Here is a 26,541-nt window from a genome sequence, read left to right on the forward strand (position 1 = left end):
TGAATTAGCATGAAGCTAGCACGATGCTAACATGAATTAGCATGAAGCTAGCACGATGCTAACATGAATTAGCATGAAGCTAGCACGATGCTAACATGAATTAGCATGAAGCTAGCACGATGCTAACATGAATTAGCATGAAGCTAGCACGATGCTAACATGAATTAGCATGAAGCTAGCACGATGCTAACATGAATTAGCATGAAGCTAGCACGATGCTAACATGAATTAGCATGAAGCTAGCACGATGCTAACATGAATTAGCATGAAGCTAGCACGATGCTAACATGAATTAGCATGAAGCTAGCACGATGCTAACATGAATTAGCATGAAGCTAGCACGATGCTAACATGAATTAGCATGAAGCTAGCACGAAGCTAACATGAATTAGCATGAAGCTAGCACGAAGCTAACATGAATTAGCATGAAGCTAACATGATGCTAACATGAATTAACATGAAGTTAGCATGATGCTAACATGAATTAGTATGAAGCTAGCACGAAGCTAACATGAATTAGCATGAAGCTAACATGATGCTAACATGAATTAACATGAAGTTAGCATGATGCTAACATGAATTAGCATGATGCTAACATGAATTAGCATGAAGTTAGCAAGATTTATTATGAAATTAGCATAAAGCTAGCACGAAACTAGCATGAAGCTAGTATGACTTAGCATGGAGCTAGCATAAGGCTAACATGACCAAAAGACCCAACCCCCATGTCTCTATGATGTTCGGATCCAGAGATATAAGGCTTTGTTTATTATGTTGCTAGGGTGCTCATATTTGGTTGCTAGGGGCGTGGCTTAATACCTCAATAAGAATCCTCCGAGACTGATTGGATGCCTGAGTAAAATGAGCCCACCCCCATGTCTCTGTGACACTGTGCTGCAAAGATATCCATCTGGGCATTTTATAATGGCAGTCTATGGGATATGTTGCTAGGGTGCCCAAAAATGGTTGCTAGGGGCGTGGCTTAATAGCTATGGGGCGATCCTGAGAGACTGATTGGATGCCTGACTAAATTGAGCCCACCCCCATGTCTCTACGACACTCTAAAGTGAAGATATTCCATCTGGGACGCTTTTATTCCCTTATATGGGCATGTTCCCTCCCCCATTATAAGTCAATGGGGAAATTTGGGTGGTCCTTACGCCCCAGGGGTGAAACTTACACCCCAATGTGATGTATGTTCTTACACAGTCTGCCAGCCTCTTCAAATGTGGTAACCCACAAGTTTCTACAAATTTCTCGCTTGCAGCTATGACCCGTCAAAGTTTGTCGCAATGTTAAGTCAATGGAAAATTTGGGGTGTTTGAGCACCCCGTTTAGGAATTCGGTAGGTCCCAGCAGTTAGAAAAGTCATAGCACCCATCTACGGACCAGTCTTAAAAGTTTTGTAAAGTTTTGTGGGTGTAGCTTGAAAGCTCTAGGAGGAGTTACAATTGGTAAAAAGTATGAACAGAAGAAGAATAATAATAATAATAACTAGATGAGGTTAAAGTTTGTGAACAAACTTTATGTTGGCTTGAGAAAGCCTAGTCTGAGAGTAATAGATGGAGCTGCAGTTGGGGCAGATGGGTTATTTGGGGCATTTAGTGTAGTTGGGTCATTTGGGGAAGAATTGGATAGTTGGGGCATTCGGGGCAGATGGGGCATTTAGGGCAGATGGGGCATTCGGGGCAGAATTGGGTGTTTGGGGCAGACGGGGCAGAATGGGGTATTTGGGGCAGAATGGGGTATTTGGGCAGACGGGGCATTTAGGGCAGAATGGGGCAAAATTGGGCAGTTGGGGTAGATGGGGCATTTAGGGCAGATGGGGCATTCAGGGCAGTTGGGGCATTTAGGGCAGTTGGGGCAGAATTGGGCAGTTGGGGCATTTGGGGCAGAATAGGGTAGTTGGGGCAGAATGGGGCAGTTGGGGTAGAATTGGGCAGTTGGGGCATTTGGGGCAGTTAAATTAGAATTGGGCATTTGGGGCAGAATAGGGCAGTTGGGGCAGAATGGAGCAGTTGGGGTAGGATAAGGCAGTTGTGGCAGAATGGGGCAGAATATGGCAGTTGGGACAGAATGGGGCAGTTGGGGCATGTGGGATAGAATTGGGCACTTGGGGCATGTGGGGTAGAATTGGGCACTTGGGGCATGTGGGGTAGAATTGGGCAGATGGGGCAGATTAGGCATTTGGGGCATTTAGACAGATGGGGCAGTTGGGGGATTTATGTGTGTGTTTGTGTGAGTATGTTTGTGTGTGTAATAATGTGTTTGTGTGTGTAATATTGTGTTTGTGTGTGTAATTGTGTGTGTGTGTGTGTGTGTGTGTGTGTGTCTGTGTTTTTGTGACAGTATGTTATATATAATTTTGTGTTTGTGTGTGTAATTGTGTGTCTGTGTGTAGTTGTGTGTCTGTGTGTGTCTAGTTGTGTATGGTTGTGTGTCTGTGTGTGTGTAGTTGTTTGTGTGTGTGTGTGTGTGTGTGTGTGTGTGTGTGTGTGTGTGTGTGTGTGTGTGTGTGTGTGTGTGTGTGTGTGCTATTGAGTGAGTTTTGTGAGACAGAGATAGACTGAGAGAGATTAAGAGATGATGTAATGTATTTGTATGAATGAGAGTTGACAGTTAGAAATTGAAAATAAACACTCAGCCTAAACATTCTATGAATGTAAGTCTATGGGACTTTTTTGGGATGTTTGATCGGATGGTTTAGGAGAACCGTAAGTCCGATCCCTTAGAAAAGATATAGCAACTCAAGTCAGATCAGACTGAAGGTCTGTGCAAAGTTTGGTGGCTGTAGCTTGAAAGCTCTAAGAGGAGTTAAGAGTTAGAAATTTGTAGCTCAGAAGAAAAAGAATAATAACTAGATAGAAAAGTTTGAAGACAAACTTTATGTTGGCTTGACAAAGCCTAGCCTGAACGTTTAAAACAGATTGAGAGAAATTTAAAACAAGTTTAGTTTAGGATTATAACTTTCCGTAAACATGATACCAAAAGTTACCATGTTAGCATGTTTAGCACTAAGTTAGCATGATGCTAACATGAATTAGCATGAAGCTAGCATGATGCTAACATGAATTAGCATGAAGCTAGCATGATGCAAACATGAATTAACATGAAGCTAACATGATGCTAACATGAATTAGCATGAAGCTAACATGATGCTAACATGAATTAGCATGAAGCTAGCATGATGCTAACATGAATTAGCATGAAGCTAGCATGATGCTAACATAAATTAGCATGAAGCTAGCATGATGCTAACATGAATTAGCATGAAGCTAGCATGATGCTAACATGAATTAGCATGAAGCTAGCATGATGCTAACATGAATTAGCATGAAGCTAGCATGATGCTAGCATGATTAGCATGAAGCTAGCATGATGCTAACATGAATTAGCATGAAGCTAGTACGATGCTAACATGAATTAGCATGAAGCTAGCACGATGCTAACATGAATTAGCATGAAGCTAGCACGATGCTAGCATGATTAGCATGAAGCTAGCACGATGCTAGCATGATTAGCAGGAAGCTAGCACGATGCTAACATGAATTAGCATGAAGCTAGCACGATGCTAACATGAATTAGCATGAAGCTAGCACGATGCTAACATGAATTAGCATGAAGCTAGCACGATGCTAACATGAATTAGCATGAAGCTAGCACGATGCTAACATGAATTAGCATGAAGCTAGCACGATGCTTACATGAATTAGCATGAAGCTAGCACGATGCTAACATGAATTAGCATGAAGCTAGCATGAAGCTAACATGAATTAGCATGAAGCTAGCATGAAGCTAACATGAATTAGCATGAAGCTAACATGATGCTAACATGAATTAGCATGAAGCTAGCATGATGCTAACATGAATTAGCATGAAGCTAGCATGATGCTAACATAAATTAGCATGAAGCTAGCATGATGCTAACATGAATTAGCATGAAGCTAGCATGATGCTAACATGAATTAGCATGAAGCTAGCATGATGCTAACATGAATTAGCATGAAGCTAGCATGATGCTAGCATGATTAGCATGAAGCTAGCATGATGCTAACATGAATTAGCATGAAGCTAGTACGATGCTAACATGAATTAGCATGAAGCTAGCACGATGCTAACATGAATTAGCATGAAGCTAGCACGATGCTAGCATGATTAGCATGAAGCTAGCACGATGCTAGCATGATTAGCAGGAAGCTAGCAGGATGCTAACATGAATTAGCATGAAGCTAGCACGATGCTAACATGAATTAGCATGAAGTTAGCACGATGCTAACATGAATTAGCATGAAGCTAGCACGATGCTAACATGAATTAGCATGAAGCTAGCATGATGCTAACATGAATTAACATGAAGTTAACATGATGCTAACATGAATTAGTATGAAGCTAGCATGATGAGCATGAAGTTAGCAAGATTTATTATGAAATTAGCATAAAGCTAGCACGAAACTAGCATGAAGCTAGTATGTCTTAGCATGGAGCTAGCATAAGGCTAACATGACCAAAAGACCCAACCCCCATGTCTCTATGATGTTCGGATCCAGAGATATAAGGCTTTGTTTATTATGTTGCTAGGGTGCTCATATTTGGTTGCTAGGGGCGTGGCTTAATACCTCAATAAGAATCCTCCGAGACTGATTGGATGCCTGAGTAAAATGAGCCCACCCCCATGTCTCTATGACACTGTAAAGCGAAGATATTCCATCTGGAACGTTTTTATCCCCTTATATGGGCATGTTTCCTGTCCCGTTATAAGTCAATGGGGAATGTTGGGTGCCTCTTACACCCCAAGGGTGAAACTTACACCCCAATGTGATGTATGTTCTTACAGAGCCTGCCAGCCTCTTCAAATGTGGTAACCCAGAAGTTTCTACAAAATTCTCGCTCGCAGCTAGAACCCATCAAAGTTTGTCCAATGTTAAGTCAATGGGACTTTCGGAATTTTAATGTCCCGTTTTAGGAATTCTGTAAGTCGGATCCCTTCAAAAAGATATAGCACACTTCTTCAGACCAGTTAGAATGTCCGTGGAAAATTTGGTGAATGTAGCTTGAAAGCTGTCGGACGAGTTAGCCGCAGAAATTTCGCTCAGAAGAAGAATAATAATAACTAGATAGGTACATTTCCTGAAGAAAATGTGAAGTGGTGCTTGCCGTGGCAAAATTCCCGGGACAATATATGATTATACTCCAACCGAAAAGTAAAATGGTCCAACCCCCGTGTCTCTACGATGTTCTGATGCGGAGATATAAGGCTTTGTTTACTCTGTTGCTAGGGTACTGTATTTGGTTGCTAGGGAAAAAATTGGCATCCCATAATGATTACACTCCGAGTCACGAGTCAAACGGTCCAACCCCCGTGTCTCTACGATGTTCTGATGCAGAGATATAAGGCTTTGTTTACTCTGTTGCTAGGGTACTGTATTTGGTTGCTAGGGAAAAAATTGGCATCCCATAATGATTACACTCTGAGTCACTAGTCAAACGGTCCAACCCCCGTGTCTCTACGATGTTCTGGTGCGGAGATATAAGGCTTTGTTTACTCTGTTGCTAGGGTACTGTATTTGGTTGCTAGGGAAAAAAATTGGCATCCCATAATGATTACACTCTGAGTCACTAGTCAAACGGTCCAACCCCCATGCCTCTACGATGTTCTGGTGCGGAGATATAAGGCTTTGTTTACTCTGTTGCTAGGGTACTGTATTTGGTTGCTAGGGAAAAAATGGCATCCCATAATGATTACACTCTGAGTCACGAGTCAAACGGTCCAACCCCCATGTCTCTACGATATTCTGATGCGGAGATATAAGGCTTTGTTTACTCTGTTGCTAGGGTACTGTATTTGGTTGCTAGGGAAAAAAATGGCATCCCATAATGATTACACTCCGAGTCACGAGTCAAACGGTCCAACCCCCGTGTCTCTACGATGTTCTGATGCGGAGATATAAGGCTTTGTTTATTCGGTTGCTAGGGTACTGTATTTGGTTGCTAGGGAAAAAATTGGCATCCCATAATGATTACACTCTGAGTCACTAGTCAAACGGTCCAACCCCCGTGTCTCTACGATGTTCTGGTGCGGAGATATAAGGCTTTGTTTACTCTGTTGCTAGGGTACTGTATTTGGTTGGTAGGGAAAAAAATGGCATCCCATAATGATTACACTCTGAGTCACTAGTCAAACGGTCCAACCCCCGTGTCTCTACGATGTTCTGGTGCGGAGATATAAGGCTTTGTTTACTCTGTTGCTAGGGTACTGTATTTGGTTGCTAGGGAAAAATTGGCATCCCATAATGATTACACTCTGAGTCACTAGTCAAACGGTCCAACCCCCGTGTCTCTACGATGTTCTGGTGCGGATATATAAGGCTTTGTTTACTCTGTTGCTAGGGTACTGTATTTGGTTGCTAGGGAAAAAATTGGCATCCCATAATGATTACACTCTGAGTCACTAGTCAAACGGTCCAACCCCCGTGTCTCTACGATGTTCTGGTGCGGAGATATAAGGCTTTGTTTACTCTGTTGCTAGGGTACTGTATTTGGTTGCTAGGGAAAAAATTGGCATCCCATAATGATTACACTCTGAGTCACTAGTCAAACGGTCCAACCCCCGTGTCTCTATGATGTTCTGATGCAGAGATATAACTGTTTGAATTTTATGTTGCTAGGGTGCTCAAAAGTGGTTGCTAGGGGCGTGGCTTAAAAGCTTTGGGAATATCCTGATAGACTGATTGGATGTCTGAGTAAAATGAGCCCACCCCCTTGTCTTTACGACATTGTAAAGCAAAGATATCCCATCTGGAACTTTTTTATTCCCTTATATGGGCATGTTTCCTGCCCCATTATAAGTCAATGGGAAAATTCGGGTGCCTCTTACACCCCAGGGGTACAACTTACACCCCATTGTGATCCATGTTCTTACAGAGTCTACCACCCTCTTCAAATAATGTAACCCACATGTTTTTACAAATTCCTCGCTCGGACCTATGACCCGTCAAAGTTTTTGCAATGTTAAGTCTATGGGATTTTCCCCCATTGACTTTTCATTGGGGCACTTTTGGGCGCCTCTTACACCCCAGGGGTACAACTTACACCCCAATGTGATGTATGTTCTTACAGACTCTACCACCCTCTTCAAATGTTGTAACCCACATGTTTCTACAAAATCCTCGAGCGGAGCTATGACTCGTCAAAGTTGGGCGCAATGTTAAGTCAATGGGATTTTTCGGGTGGTTTTTCGCCCCCCTTTCGGAAATCCTGCACCCGATCGCTTATAAAAGTCATAGCACACCTCTCCTCAATAAGCCAGTCGATTTGAGCCCTCTTTCATGGGTCTACGACAAACCGTGCGGGACGAGTTAGGTGCCGAAAAAACGTGCAGATGTAAGAATAAAATATAATAATATCCCTGAGGAATAGTAATAGTGATGCCTTGCATAAATGCAAGCACCACTAACTAGATATTAAAGTTTGAGGACAAACTTTATGTTGGCTTGAAAAAGCGTAGCCTGAACATTTAAAATGGTTTGACAGAAGTTTATTTTAGTAGGCTATCTGGCTGTTAGCATGATTAGCATGAAGTTAGCATGATTAGCATGAAGCTAGCATGATTAGCATGAAGCTAGCATGATGTTAGCATGATCAGTATGAAGCTAGCATGAAGCTAACATGATGAGCATGAAGCTAACATGAAGCTAACATGATTAGCATGAAGCTAGCATGATGCTAGCATGATTAGCATGAAGCTAACATGATTAGCATGAAGCTAGAATGAAGCTAACATTTATTCCGTTGCTAGGGTACTAAGTTTGGTTGCTAGGGAGAAAATTGGCATCCCATAATGATCAACCTTCAAGCCACAAGTAAAACGGTCCAACCCCCGTGTCTCTATGATGTTCTGAAGCGGAGATATAAGGCTTTGTTTATTCCGTTGCTAGGGTACTAAGTTTGGTTGCTAGGGAGAAAATTGGCATCCCATAATGATCAACCTTCAAGCCACAAGTAAAACGGTCCAACCCCCATGTCTCTATGATGTTCTGAAGCGGAGATATAAGGCTTTGTTTATTCCGTTGCTAGGGTACTAAGTTTGGTTGCTAGGGAGACAATTGGCATCCCATAATGATCAACCTTCAAGCCACAAGTAAAACGGTCCAACCCCCGTGTCTCTAAGATGTTCTGAAGCGGAGAAATAAGGCTTTGTTTATTCCGTTGCTAGGGTACTAAGTTTGGTTGCTAGGGAGAAAAATGGCATCCCATAATGATCAACCTTCAAGCCACAAGTAAAACGGTCCAACCCCCGTGTCTCTATGATGTTCTGAAGCGGAGATATAAGGCTTTGTTTATTCCGTTGCTAGGGTACTAAGTTTGGTTGCTAGGCAGAAAATTGGCATCCCATAATGATCAACCTTCAAGCCACAAGTAAAACGGTCAAACCCCCGTGTCTCTAAGATGTTCTGAAGCGGAGATAAAAGGCTTTGTTTATTTCGTTGCTAGGGTACTAAGTTTGGTTGCTAGGGAGAAAATTGGCATCCCATAATGATCAACCTTCAAGCCACAAGTAAAACGGTCCAACCCCCATGTCTCTATGATGTTCTGAAGCGGAGATATAAGGCTTTGTTTATTCCGTTGCTAGGGTACTAAGTTTGGTTGCTAGGGAGAAAATTGGCATCCCATAATGATCAACCTTCAAGCCACAAGTAAAACGGTCCAACCCCCGTGTCTCTATGATGTTCTGAAGCGGAGATATAAGGCTTTGTTTATTCCGTTGCTAGGGTACTAAGTTTGGTTGCTAGGGAGAAAATTGGCATCCCATAATGATCAACCTTCAAGCCACAAGTAAAACGGTCCAACCCCCGTGTCTCTATGATGTTCTGAAGCGGAGATATAAGGCTTTGTTTATTCCGTTGCTAGGGTACTAAGTTTGGTTGCTAGGGAGAAAATTGGCATCCCATAATGATCAACCTTCAAGCCACAAGTAAAACGGTCCAACCCCCGTGTCTCTATGATGTTCTGAAGCGGAGATATAAGGCTTTGTTTATTCCGTTGCTAGGGTACTAAGTTTGGTTGCTAGGGAGAAAATTGGCATCCCATAATGATCAACCTTCAAGCCACAAGTAAAACGGTCCAACCCCCGTGTCTCTATGATGTTCTGAAGCGGAGATATAAGGCTTTGTTTATTCCGTTGCTAGGGTACTAAGTTTGGTTGCTAGGGAGAAAATTGGCATCCCATAATGATCAACCTTCAAGCCACAAGTAAAACGGTCCAACCCCCGTGTCTCTATGATGTTCTGAAGCGGAGATATAAGGCTTTGTTTATTCCGTTGCTAGGGTACTAAGTTTGGTTGCTAGGGAGAAAATTGGCATCCCATAATGATCAACCTTCAAGCCACAAGTAAAACGGTCCAACCCCCGTGTCTCTATGATGTTCTGAAGCGGAGATATAAGGCTTTGTTTATTCCGTTGCTAGGGTACTAAGTTTGGTTGCTAGGGAGAAAATTGGCATCCCATAATGATCAACCTTCAAGCCACAAGTAAAACGGTCCAACCCCCGTGTCTCTATAATGTTCTGAAGCGGAGATATAAGGCTTTGTTTATTCCGTTGCTAGGGTACTGTATTTGGTTGCTAGGGAGAAAATTGGCATCCCATAATGATCAACCTTCAAGCCACAAGTAAAACGGTCCAACCCCCATGTCTCTACGACACTCTAAAGTGAAGATATTTCATCTGGGACGCTTCTATTCCTTTATATGGGCATGTTTCCTGCCCCATTATAAGTCAATGGGAAATTTTGGGGGCCTCTTACACCCCAGGGGTACAGCTTACACCCCAATGTGATGTATGTTCTTACAGAGCCTGCCAGCCTCTTCAAATGTGGTAACCCACAAGTTTCTACAAATTTCTCGCTTGCAGCTATGACCCGTCAAAGTTTGTCGCAATGTTAAGTCAATGGAAAATTTGGGGTGTTTGAGCGCCCCGTTTAGGAATTCGGTAGGTCCCATCAGTTAGAAAAGTCATAGCAACAATCTACGTACCAGTCTTAAAAGTTTTGTAAAGTTTTGTGGGTGTAGCTTGAAAGCTCTAGGAGGAGTTACTGTGAGAAAAAGTTTGTACCAGAAGAATAATAATAATAATAATAATAATAATAAGCTTAGATCGAAGAACAGTATGTTGGCTTTGTCAAGCCAACATAATAATAAGCTTAGATCGAAGAACAGTATGTTGGCTTTGTCAAGCCAACATAATAATAATAACTAGATAGGTACATTTCCTGAAGAAAATGTGAAGTGGTGCTTGCTGTGGCAAATTTCGGGGGACAATATATGATTATACTCCAAGCCAAAAGAAAAAACAATTCAACCCACATGTCTCTACGATATTCTGATGCGAAGATATAAGGCTTTGTTTATTCGGTTGCTAGGGTACTGTATTTGGTTGCTAGGGAGAAAATTGGCATCCACTAGTGATTACACTCCGAGTCACGAGTCAAACGGTCAAACCCCCGTGTCTCTACGATGTTCTGATGCGGAGATATAAGGCTTTGTTTACTCTGTTGCTAGGGTACTTTATTTGGTTGCTAGGGAAAAAATTGGCATCCACTAGTGATTACACTCCGAGATACGAGTCAAACGGTCCAACCCCCGTGTCTCTGCGATGTTCTGATGTGGAGATAAAAGGCTTTGTTTACTCTGTTGCTAGGGTAATGTATTTGGTTGCTAGGGAGAAAATTGGCATCCACTAGTGATTACACTCCGAGTCACGAGTCAAACGGTCCAAACCCCGTGTCTCTACGATGTTCTGATGCGGAGATATAAGGGTTTGTTTACTCTGTTGCTAGGGTACTGTATTTGGTTGCTAGGGAAAAAATGGCATCCACTAGTGATTACCCTCCGAGTCATGGGTCAAACGGTCCAACCCCCGTGTCTCTACGATGTTCTGATGCGGAGATATAAGGCTTTGTTTACTCTGTTGCTAGGGTACTGTATTTGGTTGCTAAGGAAAAAAATGGCATCCACTAGTGATTACCCTCCGAGTCACGAGTCAAACGATCCAACCCCCGTGTCTCTACGATGTTCTGATGCGGAGATATAAGGCTTTGTTTACTCTGTTGCTAGGGTACTGTATTTGGTTGCTAAGGAAAAAAATGGCATCCACTAGTGATTACCCTCCGAGTCACGAGTCAAACGATCCAACCCCCGTGTCTCTACGATGTTCTGATGTGGAGATATAAGGCTTTGTTTACTCTGTTGCTAGGGTACTGTATTTGGTTGCTAGGGAAAAAAATGGCATCCACTAGTGATTACCCTCCGAGTCACGAGTCAAACGGTCCAAACCCCGTGTCTCTACGATGTTCTGATGCGGAGATATAAGGCTTTGTTTACTCTGTTGCTAGGGTACTGTATTTGGTTGCTAGGGAAAAAAATTGCATCCACTAGTGATTACCCTCCGAGTCATGAGTCAAACGGTCCAACCCCCGTGTCTCTACGATGTTCTGATGCGGAGATATAATGCTTTGTTTACTCTGTTGCTAGGGTACTGTATTTGGTTGCTAGGGAAAAAAATGGCATCCACAAGTGATTACCCTCCGAGTCACGAGTCAAACGGTCCAAACCCCATGTCTCTACGATGTTCTGATGCGGAGATATAAGGCTTTGTTTACTCTGTTGCTAGGGTACTGTATTTGGTTGCTAGGGGCGTGGCTTGGGAGTGGCCAATGATGTGCCCAGTGATTACACTCCGAGTCACAAGTAAAACGGTCCAACCCCCGTGTCTCTACGATGTTCTGATGCGGAGATATAAGGCTTTGTTTACTCTGTTGCTAGGGTACTGTATTTGGTTGCTAGGGGGGTGGCTTGGGAGTGGCCAATTATGTTCCCAGTGATTACACTCCGAGTCACAAGTAAAACGGTCCAACCCCCGTGTCTCTACGATGTTCTGATGCGGAGATATAAGGCTTTGTTTACTCTGTTGCTAGGGTACTGTATTTGGTTGCTAGGGGCGTGGCTTGGGAGTGGCCAATGATGTGCCCAGTGATTACACTCCGAGTCACAAGTAAAACGGTCCAAACCCCGTGTCTCTACGATGTTCTGATGCGGAGATATAAGGCTTTGTTTATTCGGTTGCTAGGGTGCTCAAATTTGGTTGCTAGGGGCGTGGCTTGGGAGTGGCCAATGATGTGCCCAATTGTTACACCCCTAGTCACAAGTAAAACGGTCCAACCCCCGTGTCTCTACGATGTTCTGATGCCGAGATATAACTGTTTGAATTTTATGTTGCTAGGGTGCTCAAAAGTGGTTGCTAGGGGCGTGGCTTGGTAAGTCTTTAAGGATCCCGAGAGACTGATTGGATGCCTGAGTAAAATGAGCCCACCCCCATGTCTCTATGACACTGTGCTACAAAGATATCCATCTGGGCATTTTATAATGGCAGTCTATGGGAGATGTTGCTAGGGTGCCCAAAATGGTTGCTAGGGGCGTGGCTTAATAGCTCTGGGACGCTCCCGAGAGACTGATTGGATGCCTGAGTAAAATAAGCCCACCCCCTTGATTCTACGACACTGTAATTCGAAGATATCCCATCAGGAAAATTCTTATTCCCTTATATGGGCATGTTCCGTGACCCATTATAAGTCAATGGGGCACTTTTGGGCGCCTCCTACACCCCAGGGGTACAACTTTCACCCCATTGTGATGTATGTTCTTACAGAGTCTACCACCCTCTTCAAATGTTGTAACCCACAAGTTTCTACCAAATCCTCGAGCTGAGCTATGACCCGTCAAAGTTGGGCGCAATGTTAAGTCAATGGGATTTTTCGGGTGGTTTTTCGCCCCCCTTTCGAAAATCCTGCACCCGATCCCTTATAAAAGTCATAGCACACCTCTCCTCAATAAACCGGTCATTTTGAGCTATCTTTCATGGGTCTATGACAAACCGTGAGGGACGAGTTACGCGCCGAAAAAAGTGTCCAGAATAAGAATAATAAGAACTAGATAGAAAAGTTTGAAGACAAACTTTATGTTGGCTTGACAAAGCCTAGCCTGAATGTTTAAAACAGATTGAGAGAAATTTAAAACAAGTTTAGTTTAGTATTATAACTTTCCGTAAACATGATACCAAAAGTTACCATGTTAGCATGTTTAGCACTAAGTTAGCATGATGCTAACATGAATTAGCATGAAGCTAGCATGATGATAACATGAATTAGCATGAAGCTAACATGATGCTAACATGAATTAGCATGAAGCTAACATGAATTAGCATGAAGCTAACATGATGCTAACATGAATTAACATGAAGCTAACATGATGCTTACATGAATTAACATGAAGCTAGCATGATGCTAACATGAATTAGCATGAAGCTAGCATGATGCTAACATGAATTATCATGAAGCTAGCATGATGTTAACATGAATTAGCATGAAGCTAGCATGACTTAGCATGAAGCTAGCATGATGCTAACATGAATTAGCATGAAGCTAACATGAATTAGCATGAAGCTAGCATGAAGCTAACATGAATTAGCATGAAGCTAGCATGATGCTAACATGAATTAGCATGAAGCTAGCATGATGTTAACATGAATTACTATGAAGCTACCATGATGCTAACATGAATTAGCATGAAGCTAGCATGATGCTAACATGAATAAGCATGAAGCTAGCATGATGCTAACATGAATTAGCATGAAGCTAGCATGATGCTAGCATGATTAGCATGAAGCTAGCATGATGTTAGCATGATTAGCAGGAAGCTAACATCATGTTAGCATGATTAGCATGAAGCTAACATGATGCTAACATGAATTAGCATGAAGCTAACATGAATTAGCATGAAGCTAGCATGATGCTAACATGAATTAGCATGAAGCTAGCACGACGCTAACATGAATTAGCATGAAGCTAGCACGATGTTAACATGAATTAGCATGAAGCTAGCATGATGCTAACATGAATTAGCATGAAGCTAGCATGATGCTAACATGAATTAGCATGAAGTTAGCATGATGCTAACATGAATTAGCATGAAGCTAGCATGATGTTAACATGAATTAGCATGAAGTAACATGATGCTAACATGAATTAGCATGAAGCTAACATGATGCTAACATGAATAAACATGAAGTTAGCATGATGGTAACATGAATTAGCAGGAAGCTAGCATCATGTTAGCATGATTAGCATGAAGCTAGCATGATGCTAACATGAATTAGTATGAAGCTAACATGAATTAGCATGAAGCTAGCACGATGCTAACATGAATTAGCATGAAGCTAGCACGACGCTAACATGAATTAGCATGAAGCTAGCACGATGCTAACATGAATTAGCATGAAGCTAGCACAATGCTAACATGAATTAGCATGAAGCTAGCACGATGCTAACATGAATTAGCATGAAGCTAGCACGATGCTAACATGAATTAGCATGAAGCTAGCACGATGCTAACATGAATTAGCATGAAGCTAGCACGATGCTAACATGAATTAGCATGAAGCTAGCACGATGCTAACATGAATTAGCATGAAGCTAGCACGATGCTAACATGAATTAGCATGAAGCTAGCACGATGCTAACATGAATTAGCATGAAGCTAGCACGATGCTAACATGAATTAGCATGAAGCTAGCACGATGCTAATATGAATTAGCATGAAGCTAGCACGATGCTAATATGAATTAGCATGAAGCTAGCACGATGCTAACATGAATTAGCATGAAGCTAGCACGATGTTAACATGAATTAACATGAAGCTAGCACGATGCTAACATGAATTAGCATGAAGCTAGCACGATGCTAACATGAATTAGCATGAAGCTAGCATGAAGCTAACATGAATTAGCATGAAGCTAGCACGATGTTAACATGAATTAGCATGAAGCTAGCACGATGCTAACATGAATTAACATGAAGCTAGCATGATGCTAACATGATTTAGCATGAAGTTAACAAGATTTATTATGAAATTAGCATAAAGCTAGCACGAAACTAGCATGAAGCTAGTATGACTTAGCATGGAGCTAGCATAAGGCTAACATGACCAAAAGACCCAACCCCCATGTCTCTATGATGTTCGGATCCAGAGATATAAGGCTTTGTTTATTATGTTGCTAGGGTGCTCATATTTGGTTGTTAGGGGCGTGGCTTAATACCTCAATAAAAATCCAAAGAGACTGATTGGATGTCTGAGTAAAATAAGCCCACCCCCATGTCTCTGTGACACTGTGATGCAAAGATATCCATCTGGGCATTTTATAATGGCAGTCTATGGAAGATGTTGCTAGGGTGCCCAAAATGGTTGCTAGGGGCGTGGCTTAATAGCTCTGGGGTGATCCTAAGAGACTGATTGGATGACTGAGTAAAATGAGCCCACCCCCATGTCTCTACGACACTCTAAAGTGAAGATATTCCATCTGGGACGCTTTTATTCCCTTATATGGGCATGTTCCCTGCCCCATTATAAGTCAATGGGGAAATTTGGGTGGCCCTTACGCCCCAGGGGTGAAACTTACACCCCAATGTGAGGCATGTTCTTACAGAGCCTGCCAGCCTCTTCAAATGTGGTAACCCAGAAGTTTCTACAAATTTCTCGCTCGCAGCTATGACCCGTCAAAGTTTGTCGCAATGTTAAGTCAATGGAAAATTTGGGGTGTTTGAGCGCCCCGTTTAGGAATTCGGTAGGTCCCATCAGTTAGAAAAGATATAGCATAAATCTACGTACCAGTCTTAAAAGTTTTGTAAAATTTTGTGGGTGTAGCTTGAAAGCTCTAGGAGGAGTTACAGTTAGAAAAAGTGTGGACCAGAAGAATAATAATAATAATAATAATAATAATAATAAGCTTAGATCGAAGAACAGTATGTTGGCTTTGTCAAGCCAACATAATAAGTATGAGCAATAGTAATAGTGATGCCTTGCATAAATGCAAGCACCACTAATAAAAAGCCCAGTAAGAACAGTACAGCGCATTTTCAATGCACTGTAATGACAACTCATTTAAAATACTTTTGCTTTCTTTTTAGATGGACTGTAAAACAAACATTATTCTTCTCATTCCTTGTCAAATAGTATATCAAACAAGTACGTTATACTTTAACGATAACTCAAACATGCATACACGAGGTAAAACCTGACGTGAGATTTTCATTGTAGCTACCGCCCACGTCCATATTGAGAAATGCCAAGTCTTGCGTAGCATATTATGTGAATCTCAAAATCTCAAAATGTGAATCTCACATATGGTCAAGGTTCAACCCAGTGGCTGATCGCACGTAGTCCACTGTTCCTCAAAAACTTTCCTCGAAATTCGTAAAGTACATATCAATTTTTATCTTCATGGGTGGGTCGCAATTTACCAGGTATAACTTAAAAATAAATTCAGCTTTTTTACAGTGTAGAGCTTATGTATGGGATAAATCGTGTCAAATTGTAATTCTGTGTTATATTCTCTCACTGTACCCTATCTCGATAAAAAGAAAAAAAAAGTGTTTTCCTTTAGTTTTACTTGAAATGTTGTGAAATAAATAAAGAGTCAGTAAACAGTAACATAGCAGCCACAGCAGACCATAATTCACTCTCTACAAGCTGTTCCAGAATCAGCGAGAGTTCACATCACTGAGGGCACACATACAGGAAATCTGCAAGGCAATAATTCAATCCCTGAGGCAGTGTTAAAGCAGCATTATACAATAGGTAGTTTCAAATCTCAATTCTTATTGGTCAAGCCAAGCAAAATACCTGTGGGAAAAATAATGCAATTCAGCCTCACACACCGACCTGTGAAAATGCATCCTCAAAGTGTCTGTGGTCATTTAAGTCCATTACAATGAAACATTACCCAACATGTTTGCATCTGGCTTGGCTTTACTTTCAACACATTTGCAAATGGACAACCATTTTTAGGGGCAATCTGACCCTGCATTACTTTTAATGGTGGTGGTATTCATGTTCCTGCCAAAACCTTGCATTTATTCCCCTGCGACTCATTTACCGTATAATGCATTGTTTACACGACTTAAAAACACCACTAACACCTTAACAAACTGTGGTGTTCTCCTCAAGCATCATAAAAGTTATTGATGTGGGTTTTCTAACATCTCTTCTGGAAAATCACCCTCAAGTTAAACCATGACTATCATAATGGGACGATTAAGGGAGGAACAGCATTGTCTTTGGAGAAAGACTTCCTCTGTCAATGTAAGAGCGCAAGACGTTTGTCCTTTATAGTTATGATCTGTGAAAGTCTCCAAGACTATAAAGCAAAAGCTACTGTGTGAAAATTAAAATTACGAGAACTGAATCCTCACAGCAGGTCAGGTTGAATGACTGTCAAAGGGAGAACCCGATTAGTTTTTAGTAGTGCTGCACAATTAATCGCATCGCAATCGCAATCGCGATGTCAGCCTGTGCAATTATATGACAGCAAAATGTTGCAATTATATTAAATAAATAAATGTGTGGACTTGTTAACACAAACTTTCTGATAACAGTTTGATGATTTTCCTTGCTGTTTAAAAAAAGAAAGAAAAATGAACAAAAAAGGCAGTGCACGTGTGGCATGCACGTGTGTGGTGTGCTTCGTCACTTATACCAGAGCGAAGATGGATGCAGAGGAGGTTGACAGTGATCTGGTAGCTAAAAAAAAACTATGTCTGTTGTATGGCGGTATTTTGGATTTAGGATTACTGACACTGAGCAGTTGCTACATCACGTGGCAATACGAAAACATTTCTAGTTTTACAAATACAAATTTTAGCTAAACTGTGTGTGGATTTTCTTTAAAACCCATCAAGTTGACTCATGATACCATTTAGTATAATCGCACATCGCAATTTTAGCATCAATAACCGCAATGGGAAAAATTACCCAAATCGTGCAGCCCTAGTTTTTAGTAGCTACCATCATTCTCATACAGCTAACGACAAATATGCAGAATTATTGACGTTTAGTGGAGAAATGTTTGAGACTGCGGTACACCAATAACAAACAAACAAAACCTCAAGAACCGCAATGTACCCATAGACATCTCCAACATTCATTTACTGTACAAAAACCCCAATTCTGCTCCAATGAAACATCCAAATGTCTATTATGGAATGGTTTAGGGTCTTAATTTGTTTATTCAAGTTTTATATTGAACCTAAACATAATGATACAATTGTAAACAATGTAATCCAGTAAGAACTCCACCAGTATGAGAATTTAGACTTGAATCTACAAGGGCTTTTCCAGTAAACTACCGCAATTACAATCAGTAGAAACAGAGCACTTGTAAGAAAATCTGTTGCTTTGTTGCTCCGCTCCTTGTCTGACTTTATAAAACTGCATTCTTTCAAAAACAGAATATGACTGAGAAGACAATTTAAAGACTTCCATTATTGCAAGTTATGTTTATCCTCTCTTTGTATTTTACAGACACAGCGTGAAGAGGGAAAAGATATAAAGTGTTTGTCTGTAAAGACTCTCTTCTCTACATTTTTTCCTTTCACAATGGAAAAGTGCATCAAAGAGCATAAGGCATTGCAACCCAGCCAGCATTTTTGCATTTAAATGACGTGTTATAGTCGTCCAAACACAGCCCATGGGCCTCATTTACAGGTATCCACCTTTTTCTCGAACGCGGAAGCAAGTGATGTGACGTATTTCCTTTCCGGTGCGACCGGTGCGGTTCAATATCCAGCCGGTAGAAAACAGTGTAGTGGGAGAACGCATAACATGATTTAAATAGTTAATATTTACTACACCTGCCATGTATGAACCAATCTGAGGATCAAGTTAAGAAGTGGCTTGATATATGAAGAAATATTCAATCATTTCGTGTTGTTGATCGGAGGTGACGGGTCTTCAATGCGCAAATATAAAAGCACAGAGACATACCAGTATCTTTACAATGGGAAAGTCAGTCGAGTATTTGTACATGGAATTTACCAAGACTTCGTGTTTTTAACTTTGAGGGGCTGGTTTAAAATGTCACAACTGTCCCTCTGGTTTTTCTCCCAATTTTTAATGTACTTGTTTATGGCAACACGTCAAGCTTTACGCTGTCCGACACAGTCAGCAGTATCTTTCTCATTCAACACATTGTAAGTTATTTGAACAAACCATAAATGAACAAAATAAACTACTACATGTATTGAGTATGTTTTTATTTTATGACAATAATATTACATCGCTTCTTACGCACTAGGTGGAGATATATGCTTATGAAATGATTTGCTTACTTTTTAAAGTATTTGCTTTTACATTTAAAACATAACAAAAAAAGTACCCACAAACACATTACGAACTATTATAAACATTAACTAAGCAGATTATGTTGTATATATTCCGTACTGTAATCACATTTTTTGTAATAATATATAGTAGCAGAATAAATAATAAATCAGCTAAAACAGCAGCGTTTCTGCATGTACGTTTGTTCTATGAAATCACACTTACGCAATTTGATAAATGATCATAAAATCAAATGTAGGATGTGTTTTACGCAGCATTTTATAAATGAGGCCCCAGATGTCTCGTAAGTTATTTGCTGAAAACATCATCTAGCCAAAATAAACTTGAATTTGGTTACTCGTAGCGGACTATATCGGGACTATAAGTTAACCTAGAAGGTTTAATTATCGCCATTGCTTGCTAGGTAGCCACACTCCCACAACAGCCCTATTTTATCTTCAACACTATATGGATCAACAAATTAATCCGCTTTGGAGTCCAGTGTCTATTATCCCCTGCGTTTCTGATCACAGATTAATCTTAATTCTAGCGTTGGATAAAACGATTCATTTTATACAGTTCACATTATATATAGATAACTATATAAATACATTATATATATAAATATATAGCTTGGAAACTGTACGAAGACGCGTGTGTGCCCAAGATGACACCTATTAGTCTTCGTCTCGTGCATGTCCGGGCGGTCCGCCTTTGTCCTAGACCCTGGCCATAGACATATTTTTCCACAAACAGAGAAAGAAGACGCAAAACTTTTTGAAATGTGTCCTGCTTTAGAAATGGCCACTGTGTTAGGCTAGATGAAAGCGAGACAATCTGACTTCTTGGATATTAATCCTCTGGACTGATCGCGTGCTCTTTATGTTGCGTGAAAATTTGATAATGTATGAATCCTGATTCATGTTGATCTGTTGCGGCTGTTTGCATTAAATAAAATGTTTGTATTGCTTTTACCGAGTCACATACAAGAGCCAACTGTATTTTTACTCAATTTAATATTAAAATCATATCAGTTAACGGTTAATGTTCAACTTCACAAGCTGCGGTTGTTAACAAGCGGTGTGTATAACATCCCCACATATGCACACAAGTGCAGGCCAATGTTTCAAGTTTTTTTTTTCTGGGGGTGATGACGATAAGGAGCTCAGACCCGCATAAGTCATGTGACCGCGGTATGGCGGTAATCCGGTTACCGCCCCAGACCCAGTTCCCGGACGTTTTATATTAAAACAAATCCGGCGGAAAGTAGTCCTAACCGCTAACTTCCGAGATGCAAGATGCTGACAGCACTTTAATATATACAGTGCATAAAATGCCTCATTACCGGACAGATATCACTGAAAGAGATGTCATGGTGTATAAATCACAACTCATTGCACAGCCCTAAACTACGTACACCACAAAAATAAAGTCAGAAATCTTTCAAAACTCCCAATCAGAGGACCTATCCAGTCAGAAATGACCGTCAATCATTCACACATTCAGGTATAAAGACAGCAGTTTGTGCAGGATGAGATTTTGCAGAGAAGGCCTGCAGCTGGGATGGAGGCGGTCCAATTTAACGGCTAAGTCTGGCAGATATTAACAAAATGTCTGTAATTTTCAGAGGGATATGACTGGTTGATAATTACAGGGTGCTGTCAAAACCCAATCCCCAGATCTAAGCTCAAACCAATACCTAAACTTTATTTAAAAAGAGAGATTGTAACTCAAACCAATTTAATCAATGGTTTGTCTATGCAAGAACCTCAAAAAAAAAAAAACATTTCTACAATAAACATGTAAACAGCTATCATTGCTTCAAACCACCACAAAGCCATTACTCTCCATTAAGAAAACCATTTTGAATGCTTTATGGCACTTATGTTGGCAAAACACATTTCCTCAGAAATTTCCTCACACAAACATTTCCTCAAAATGTTTTAGTAACTAAAAGATGTGTCATCAATGTTTGGATTTCATCGTACACCTACATTATTCAAGCAAGGACAGGATGTGAATACATCCTTATATACAACGGGAATTCAAAGTGCAGTGAACATTCCTGGTCATACGCTGTGCATTATGTGGTATGTCTCCAATCACGCACCTGTCCGTGCATAAAAAAAGAAGTGTGTCAAATATTTTTTTATTAAGTTCCTATTCAGTCCTTCCAAAGTTTACATTTATAAACACTAACCAAGTCGTACACACACACACACGAGCAAAGTGATGCCTTACGAATCTCATCCCCACTATACCGAGTGTTTGTTATCACGCACAACAATAGCAATTACCCATGAATGATTTGCAGCAGCAATGCAATGCCTTGTTGCCAGGCAACACTCATGTTAATGAAGAAAGCCAAGTAAAAAGTACAGTGCCTGTTATTGCGCTGAATGAAAGGGGGGGCTGAATACAAGTCTGAGTTTGATCCCAGCTGAAAACAGATGTTTGCAAGTTGCTGAGGTTGTGCTTCTGAATGCTAAGGAGCAAGATGAAGATCAACTGCTTGAGGGTCTCAAGAGCAATGGTCAATGATAATGGTGCTCGAGTTTTCCTAAGTGCACTTCATTTTCATTAAGATCTCATTTCTACCTAAACAAGATGGCACAATAAACAGTTTAATACAGGTACGGAGCGGTGTGCATATCGTCTGCAAGGGTATTGTAGTTACCTTGCAGTACTTGTTTTAATTTAAGCCACTTTAGGGAGAATTAGCTTCTTAATGTTTGCACTCAAAGTTTAATGCACTTTTAGACCAACTAACAACCCCACTGCACCTTGTTTATTCATGCGGCCATTTAAGCTAAAGACTGTGTACTGTGTGACTAAAATCAAGCATGGGTGTGTTGAAACACAAAAACAGTGCTTTAATCTTAACAGGTCACTGCACAAATGAAAAAACATAAGCTACTGACAGCTTACTCATTTTCAATGGCGCAAAAAATATATACATTAAAGGATTAGTCCATTTTCCTAAAAAAAAACTCCAGATACTTTACTCACCACCATGCCATCCAAAATGTTGATGTCTTTCTTTGTTCAGTCAAGAAGAAATTATGTTTTTTGAGGAAAACATTTCAGGATTTTTCTTTTTTTAATGGACTTTAATGGACCCCAACACTTAACAGTTTGACTGCAGTTTAAAATTGCAGTTTCAAAGGACTCTAAACGATCTCAAACAAGGCATAAGGGTCTTATCTAGTGAAACAATTGTCATTTTTGGCAAGAAAAATAAAATATATGCACTTTTAAACCACAACTTCTTATCTATCTCCGGTCCTGTGACGCACCAGCACAACCTCACGTAATATGAATCACATCAAGAGATCACGGATGACGTATCGAAACTACACCCCAGGGTTTATAAGTGTTGAGAAAGGGGACAGTTTCGACATTGTTGTATGTCGAATGATACTAATTAATGCCTTTGTGTCAGTTTATTGTTTAAAAAGGTCTGCAGATGTGCGTTTCATATATGTAACACATTAATTTTTTTACGTCATTACGCAATTACGTGAGGTCGCGCTGACTCGTCACACAGCCAGAGGAAGAAGAGAATTTGTGGATTAAAAGTACATACTTTTTATTTTTCTTGCCAAAACTGATAATCGTTTCGCTAGATAAGACCCTTATGCCTCGTTTGAGATTATTAAGAGTCCTTTGAAACTGCAATTTTTAACTATTAAAACTGTTAAGTGTTGTTGAGGTCCACTAAAGGCCATTAAAATGAGAAAAATCCTGAAATGTTTTCCTCAAAAAAGATAATTTCTTCTCGACTGAACAAAGAAAGACATCAACATTTTGGATGACATGGTGGTGAGTAAATTATCTGGATTTTTTTAAAGAAAATTGACTAATCTTTTAAAGCGCTATGAACAGCGTCTTAATTCCTGTCAGTTCCATGTGTGACATCCTATCTCTTAGTGTATTAAAGGAGTAGTTCATCCAAAAAATGGTTCCCGTTGACTTGACCATAGTAATTGTTTCCCAGTATGAAAAGTCAATGGGCCCCATTTTTAAGGTGGAATACTCCTTAACTACTGTTTCAAAAGCAGGAAACAGGAGTAGTATTGACTTCCCTAGTATAAATATATATTTTTCTTACTATGGAAGTTAATGGTGCTTAAAAACTGTTTGGTTACAAAAATTAATGAGCAGGCTAATGAAGATATTTTGAGTAAAATACATTTGAGCAAGTTTAAAACGCAATGATCAGCGTCTAAATTCCCATCACTTCAATGCATAACATCCTATCTGTTCGTGTATTAAAGGAATAGTTCACCCAAAAATAAAAATTCTGCCATCTTTACTCACCCTCATGTTGTTACAAACCTGAATTAATTTCATTGTTCTGTTAAATGCAAAGAAAGATATTTGTAATCAAGCAGGAAATGGGAGCACCATTGACTTCCATAGTAAAAAATTTAATTTAATTTAAAGTAAGTTAATAGTGCTTAAAGACTGTTTGGTTACAAACATTAATGAGCATGCTAATGAAGATAGTTTGAGCAATAAGTTAGCATAAACATTTATGAAAACATGTGTAAAGCTTGCTTGCCAGAAGACAGAACTTATATTAACCTGAATGTCAAACATCTCTTTAACCTAGACCATAATGAATGCTGAAGCAATTTGTTTCATTTGTCCAAACCAAGATTCAAGAGGAAATTAGATTCGGCCACAAGGTTTAACTCAATATCTGGCATGTTACTTCTGCACATAAATCAAATAAAATAACAGAAGAATCACCAAAAAAACACCCCACAGCACACACGATATTGAAGCAAATCACTTTAACACACCAAAGGCGTCATTGTGCATGATGTCATAAAAGCAATTTCCACATTAGTTGCTCTACTTGTGCATCTAATTTCGTTTAAGATTTATAACAGCCAAGTGTTCTTTAAGGAATGATCAAAGCTCACTCTTACATTTGTCAATGTAATGAGCAAGATAAAGCATGTACATTTTATATCCTCAAGTCCATACTGCACACCAAAGGAGAAATAAATGAATGGTCGAAATATTCAAAAGCTTTTCAAAGGAGTTTTTGCACATTTTCTGCGTAATTCTGATGTGATCATTTGCATACAAAACCCCTGAAAATATATGCATGTGGAAACAACACTGAGTGATGTGATGTGAATAACAGGAATTCATTTTTAGATTCAGTTGCACAGATCAGAGCTGCCTAATTGTCTCCTATGAGTTTGGACAAATTGTATTTCCTTCTTAAATCTTTAAAAAGAATTAAAGTTTGTCTATTTTGCTTTACTTCTACATTTGTACAGTTGCATGGGAACATGCAGTACTCTAAGAAATAAAGATACAAAACTGTCACAGATACAGTGCCCATAACAATTTAGGTACAGATATGTATACATTTGGTGCCAACATGTACCTTTGAGTTTCGAATATGCACTCTTTAGGTTTACTTTTTGAAAGGGTACCGTCCCAGTGACAGCTTTTGTATGTTTTTCCTAAGAGTTGTTCTTTGTAATTTTGCCAAACAGTACTGATGAAACACCCTCTCGGTTTATGGTCCACTGTAAGTGCTTGTAGTAAATAACAGTTTTTCAGCAGTGCCTAAGCATCGGTTTGAGACAACTGCAAACATTTGAACAACAATAGAAGAGTTTGCCACCATGGCAACTTACTGTTGAGAAGTTTTGAGGCAAGCATGGATCCCCCCTAAAGGTACACTGTAAAAGCATGTCGCTGATATCATGTCCCGTACGGTTGTAGAAATCCGTCATGTTGAACGACTTGGGTTTGAAGTTGACAAAATTAGCCTTCTCCTTCAGCATAGCGAGGACGTCAGGCTCGGCCAGATGTGGGTTGGCTATTTGATATTTCTCGTTGAGAAGAGCCAGCAACTCCCCGACGTGGTACAGATCGTTTTTTGTGATCTTCGAGAAGCGAAACTCATTGAGGTTGCAGAAGGTAACGGCTGGAAAGGTGAGGTTGGGCGCTGCAACCTCGTCAAGTTTGGTGACATGGGGAAACTCAAAGTAGTAGTAAACTCGGTCCATGCAGACAAACAACAGCAGCCCCAGAGATCCCAAAAACGACAACGTCCAGAGAAAACGACGGAAAGTCATGTGCCCGTAGGCGAAAATGTGGCTCATGCCATGTAATGTGGAACTGTTGGCAAATGTTTGGAGATTGGATGGCTTGGTACTCTCAATGCTCTCTTCCGAGTCTCCCTTCATGGCTGTCATTTGTGGGTCGTATCCTTTTAACGCTTGGGATAAAGAAAAAACTCTTACCTTAAAGTGTGCAAGAAAACAACTGCTTGAAGCGAGGACAAACAATCTTTACAATTTCTCAAGGAGCTTTCTAGTTAGTGGCAGCTTCACGTAATCCACACTCACTTGGCGTAGCCCCTCTTTAACCTTTCCTCCTATCTCTGAAAGCAGTTGTTATTCCATGCAGAACCAAAACTGATGACAGTTCCAAAAAGACCAAGTCACGTGAAAACACAGATGTCGTCCAGTTTTTGGAAGAACAACAAGAAGCGTAAAGAGAAAGCAAATCAAAATACACTGATGGAAAAGAGAAAGTGTGTAAATGAGAATGCAACAGAAAGGTTTTGCTTGGGGAGCATATGTGCTGCAGCAGCTGATTGGAGCCTGCCTCCTCCAGTCACAGAGAATGGCTTTACATCGCTATGACAATGGCATGGAATAAATTCGTGAATGGCAAGACTACCGGAATCGTCCGTTTGTTGCTCGTCGGTGGCTACGTCCCCCCGTGCCACTCCCCTGGTGAAAATCAAGGGTCATAGACCCCCTCCCAGCCCACCTCTCTGTTTGACAGCCGGGGTTCTCCGCTTCACCGGGTTCCTCGTCTCTGCTGGATACGCGGCACTGCCTCTTGATGTTCTGGAAATGCCCAGACGGCGAATGCCTCTTTCTTCCAGATCTGGAAATGAGAATTTATGTATCTCTGCTGCTGCTTTCCTTTCGCTCTCTTTTGCAAGCTGGCTGCCCCCCTCCTCGCTCTCCGCTTCTCTTTAGTAGTCAGGATCCATCCTGCTGCTGAGCGTCTGCCTCGCCACAGCATTTGTGTGTGTGAGAAAGAAAGAGAGAGAGGAATGGGGGAGGGTGATAACGGGGCTGGGGGTGCTTCTACCTTTGGTTCTTTAGTAAAGAACCAATTGGGGTCTCTTTGTGCGTTGCCGAGTGTCAGCTACAGGTAGTTGCAGAGCAAGCATGTAAGCACACCGTGTGATCACATCTGAGGCAGTCGGTTCTGGCAGGAGAGCACATGCTAGATCAAATCTATGGATTTAGAGTCAAGCTCCACGTCTGTCCAATGGCCCTTTGGCAA

The 26,541-nt window shown here is 40.7% G+C and overlaps 1 protein-coding gene across 1 annotated transcript in view; it reads right to left on the reverse strand.

Annotated features, from left to right (window-relative positions):
* asic1c (acid-sensing (proton-gated) ion channel 1c) overlaps positions 1-26,283 on the reverse strand; it is a 130,043-nt gene extending 103,760 nt beyond the window's left edge. The window contains exon 1 of the mRNA XM_065258601.2: positions 24,867-26,283. Coding sequence (XP_065114673.1) covers positions 24,867-25,430 — 564 coding nt within the window. The 5' untranslated portion in view covers positions 25,431-26,283. The remainder of the gene's footprint in view (positions 1-24,866) is intronic.
* Between the last annotated feature and the right edge of the window lie 258 nt (positions 26,284-26,541).

The sequence above is a fragment of the Paramisgurnus dabryanus genome, chromosome 22 (assembly GCF_030506205.2).
Source record: "Paramisgurnus dabryanus chromosome 22, PD_genome_1.1, whole genome shotgun sequence".
Classification (NCBI taxonomy): domain Eukaryota; kingdom Metazoa; phylum Chordata; class Actinopteri; order Cypriniformes; family Cobitidae; genus Paramisgurnus; species Paramisgurnus dabryanus.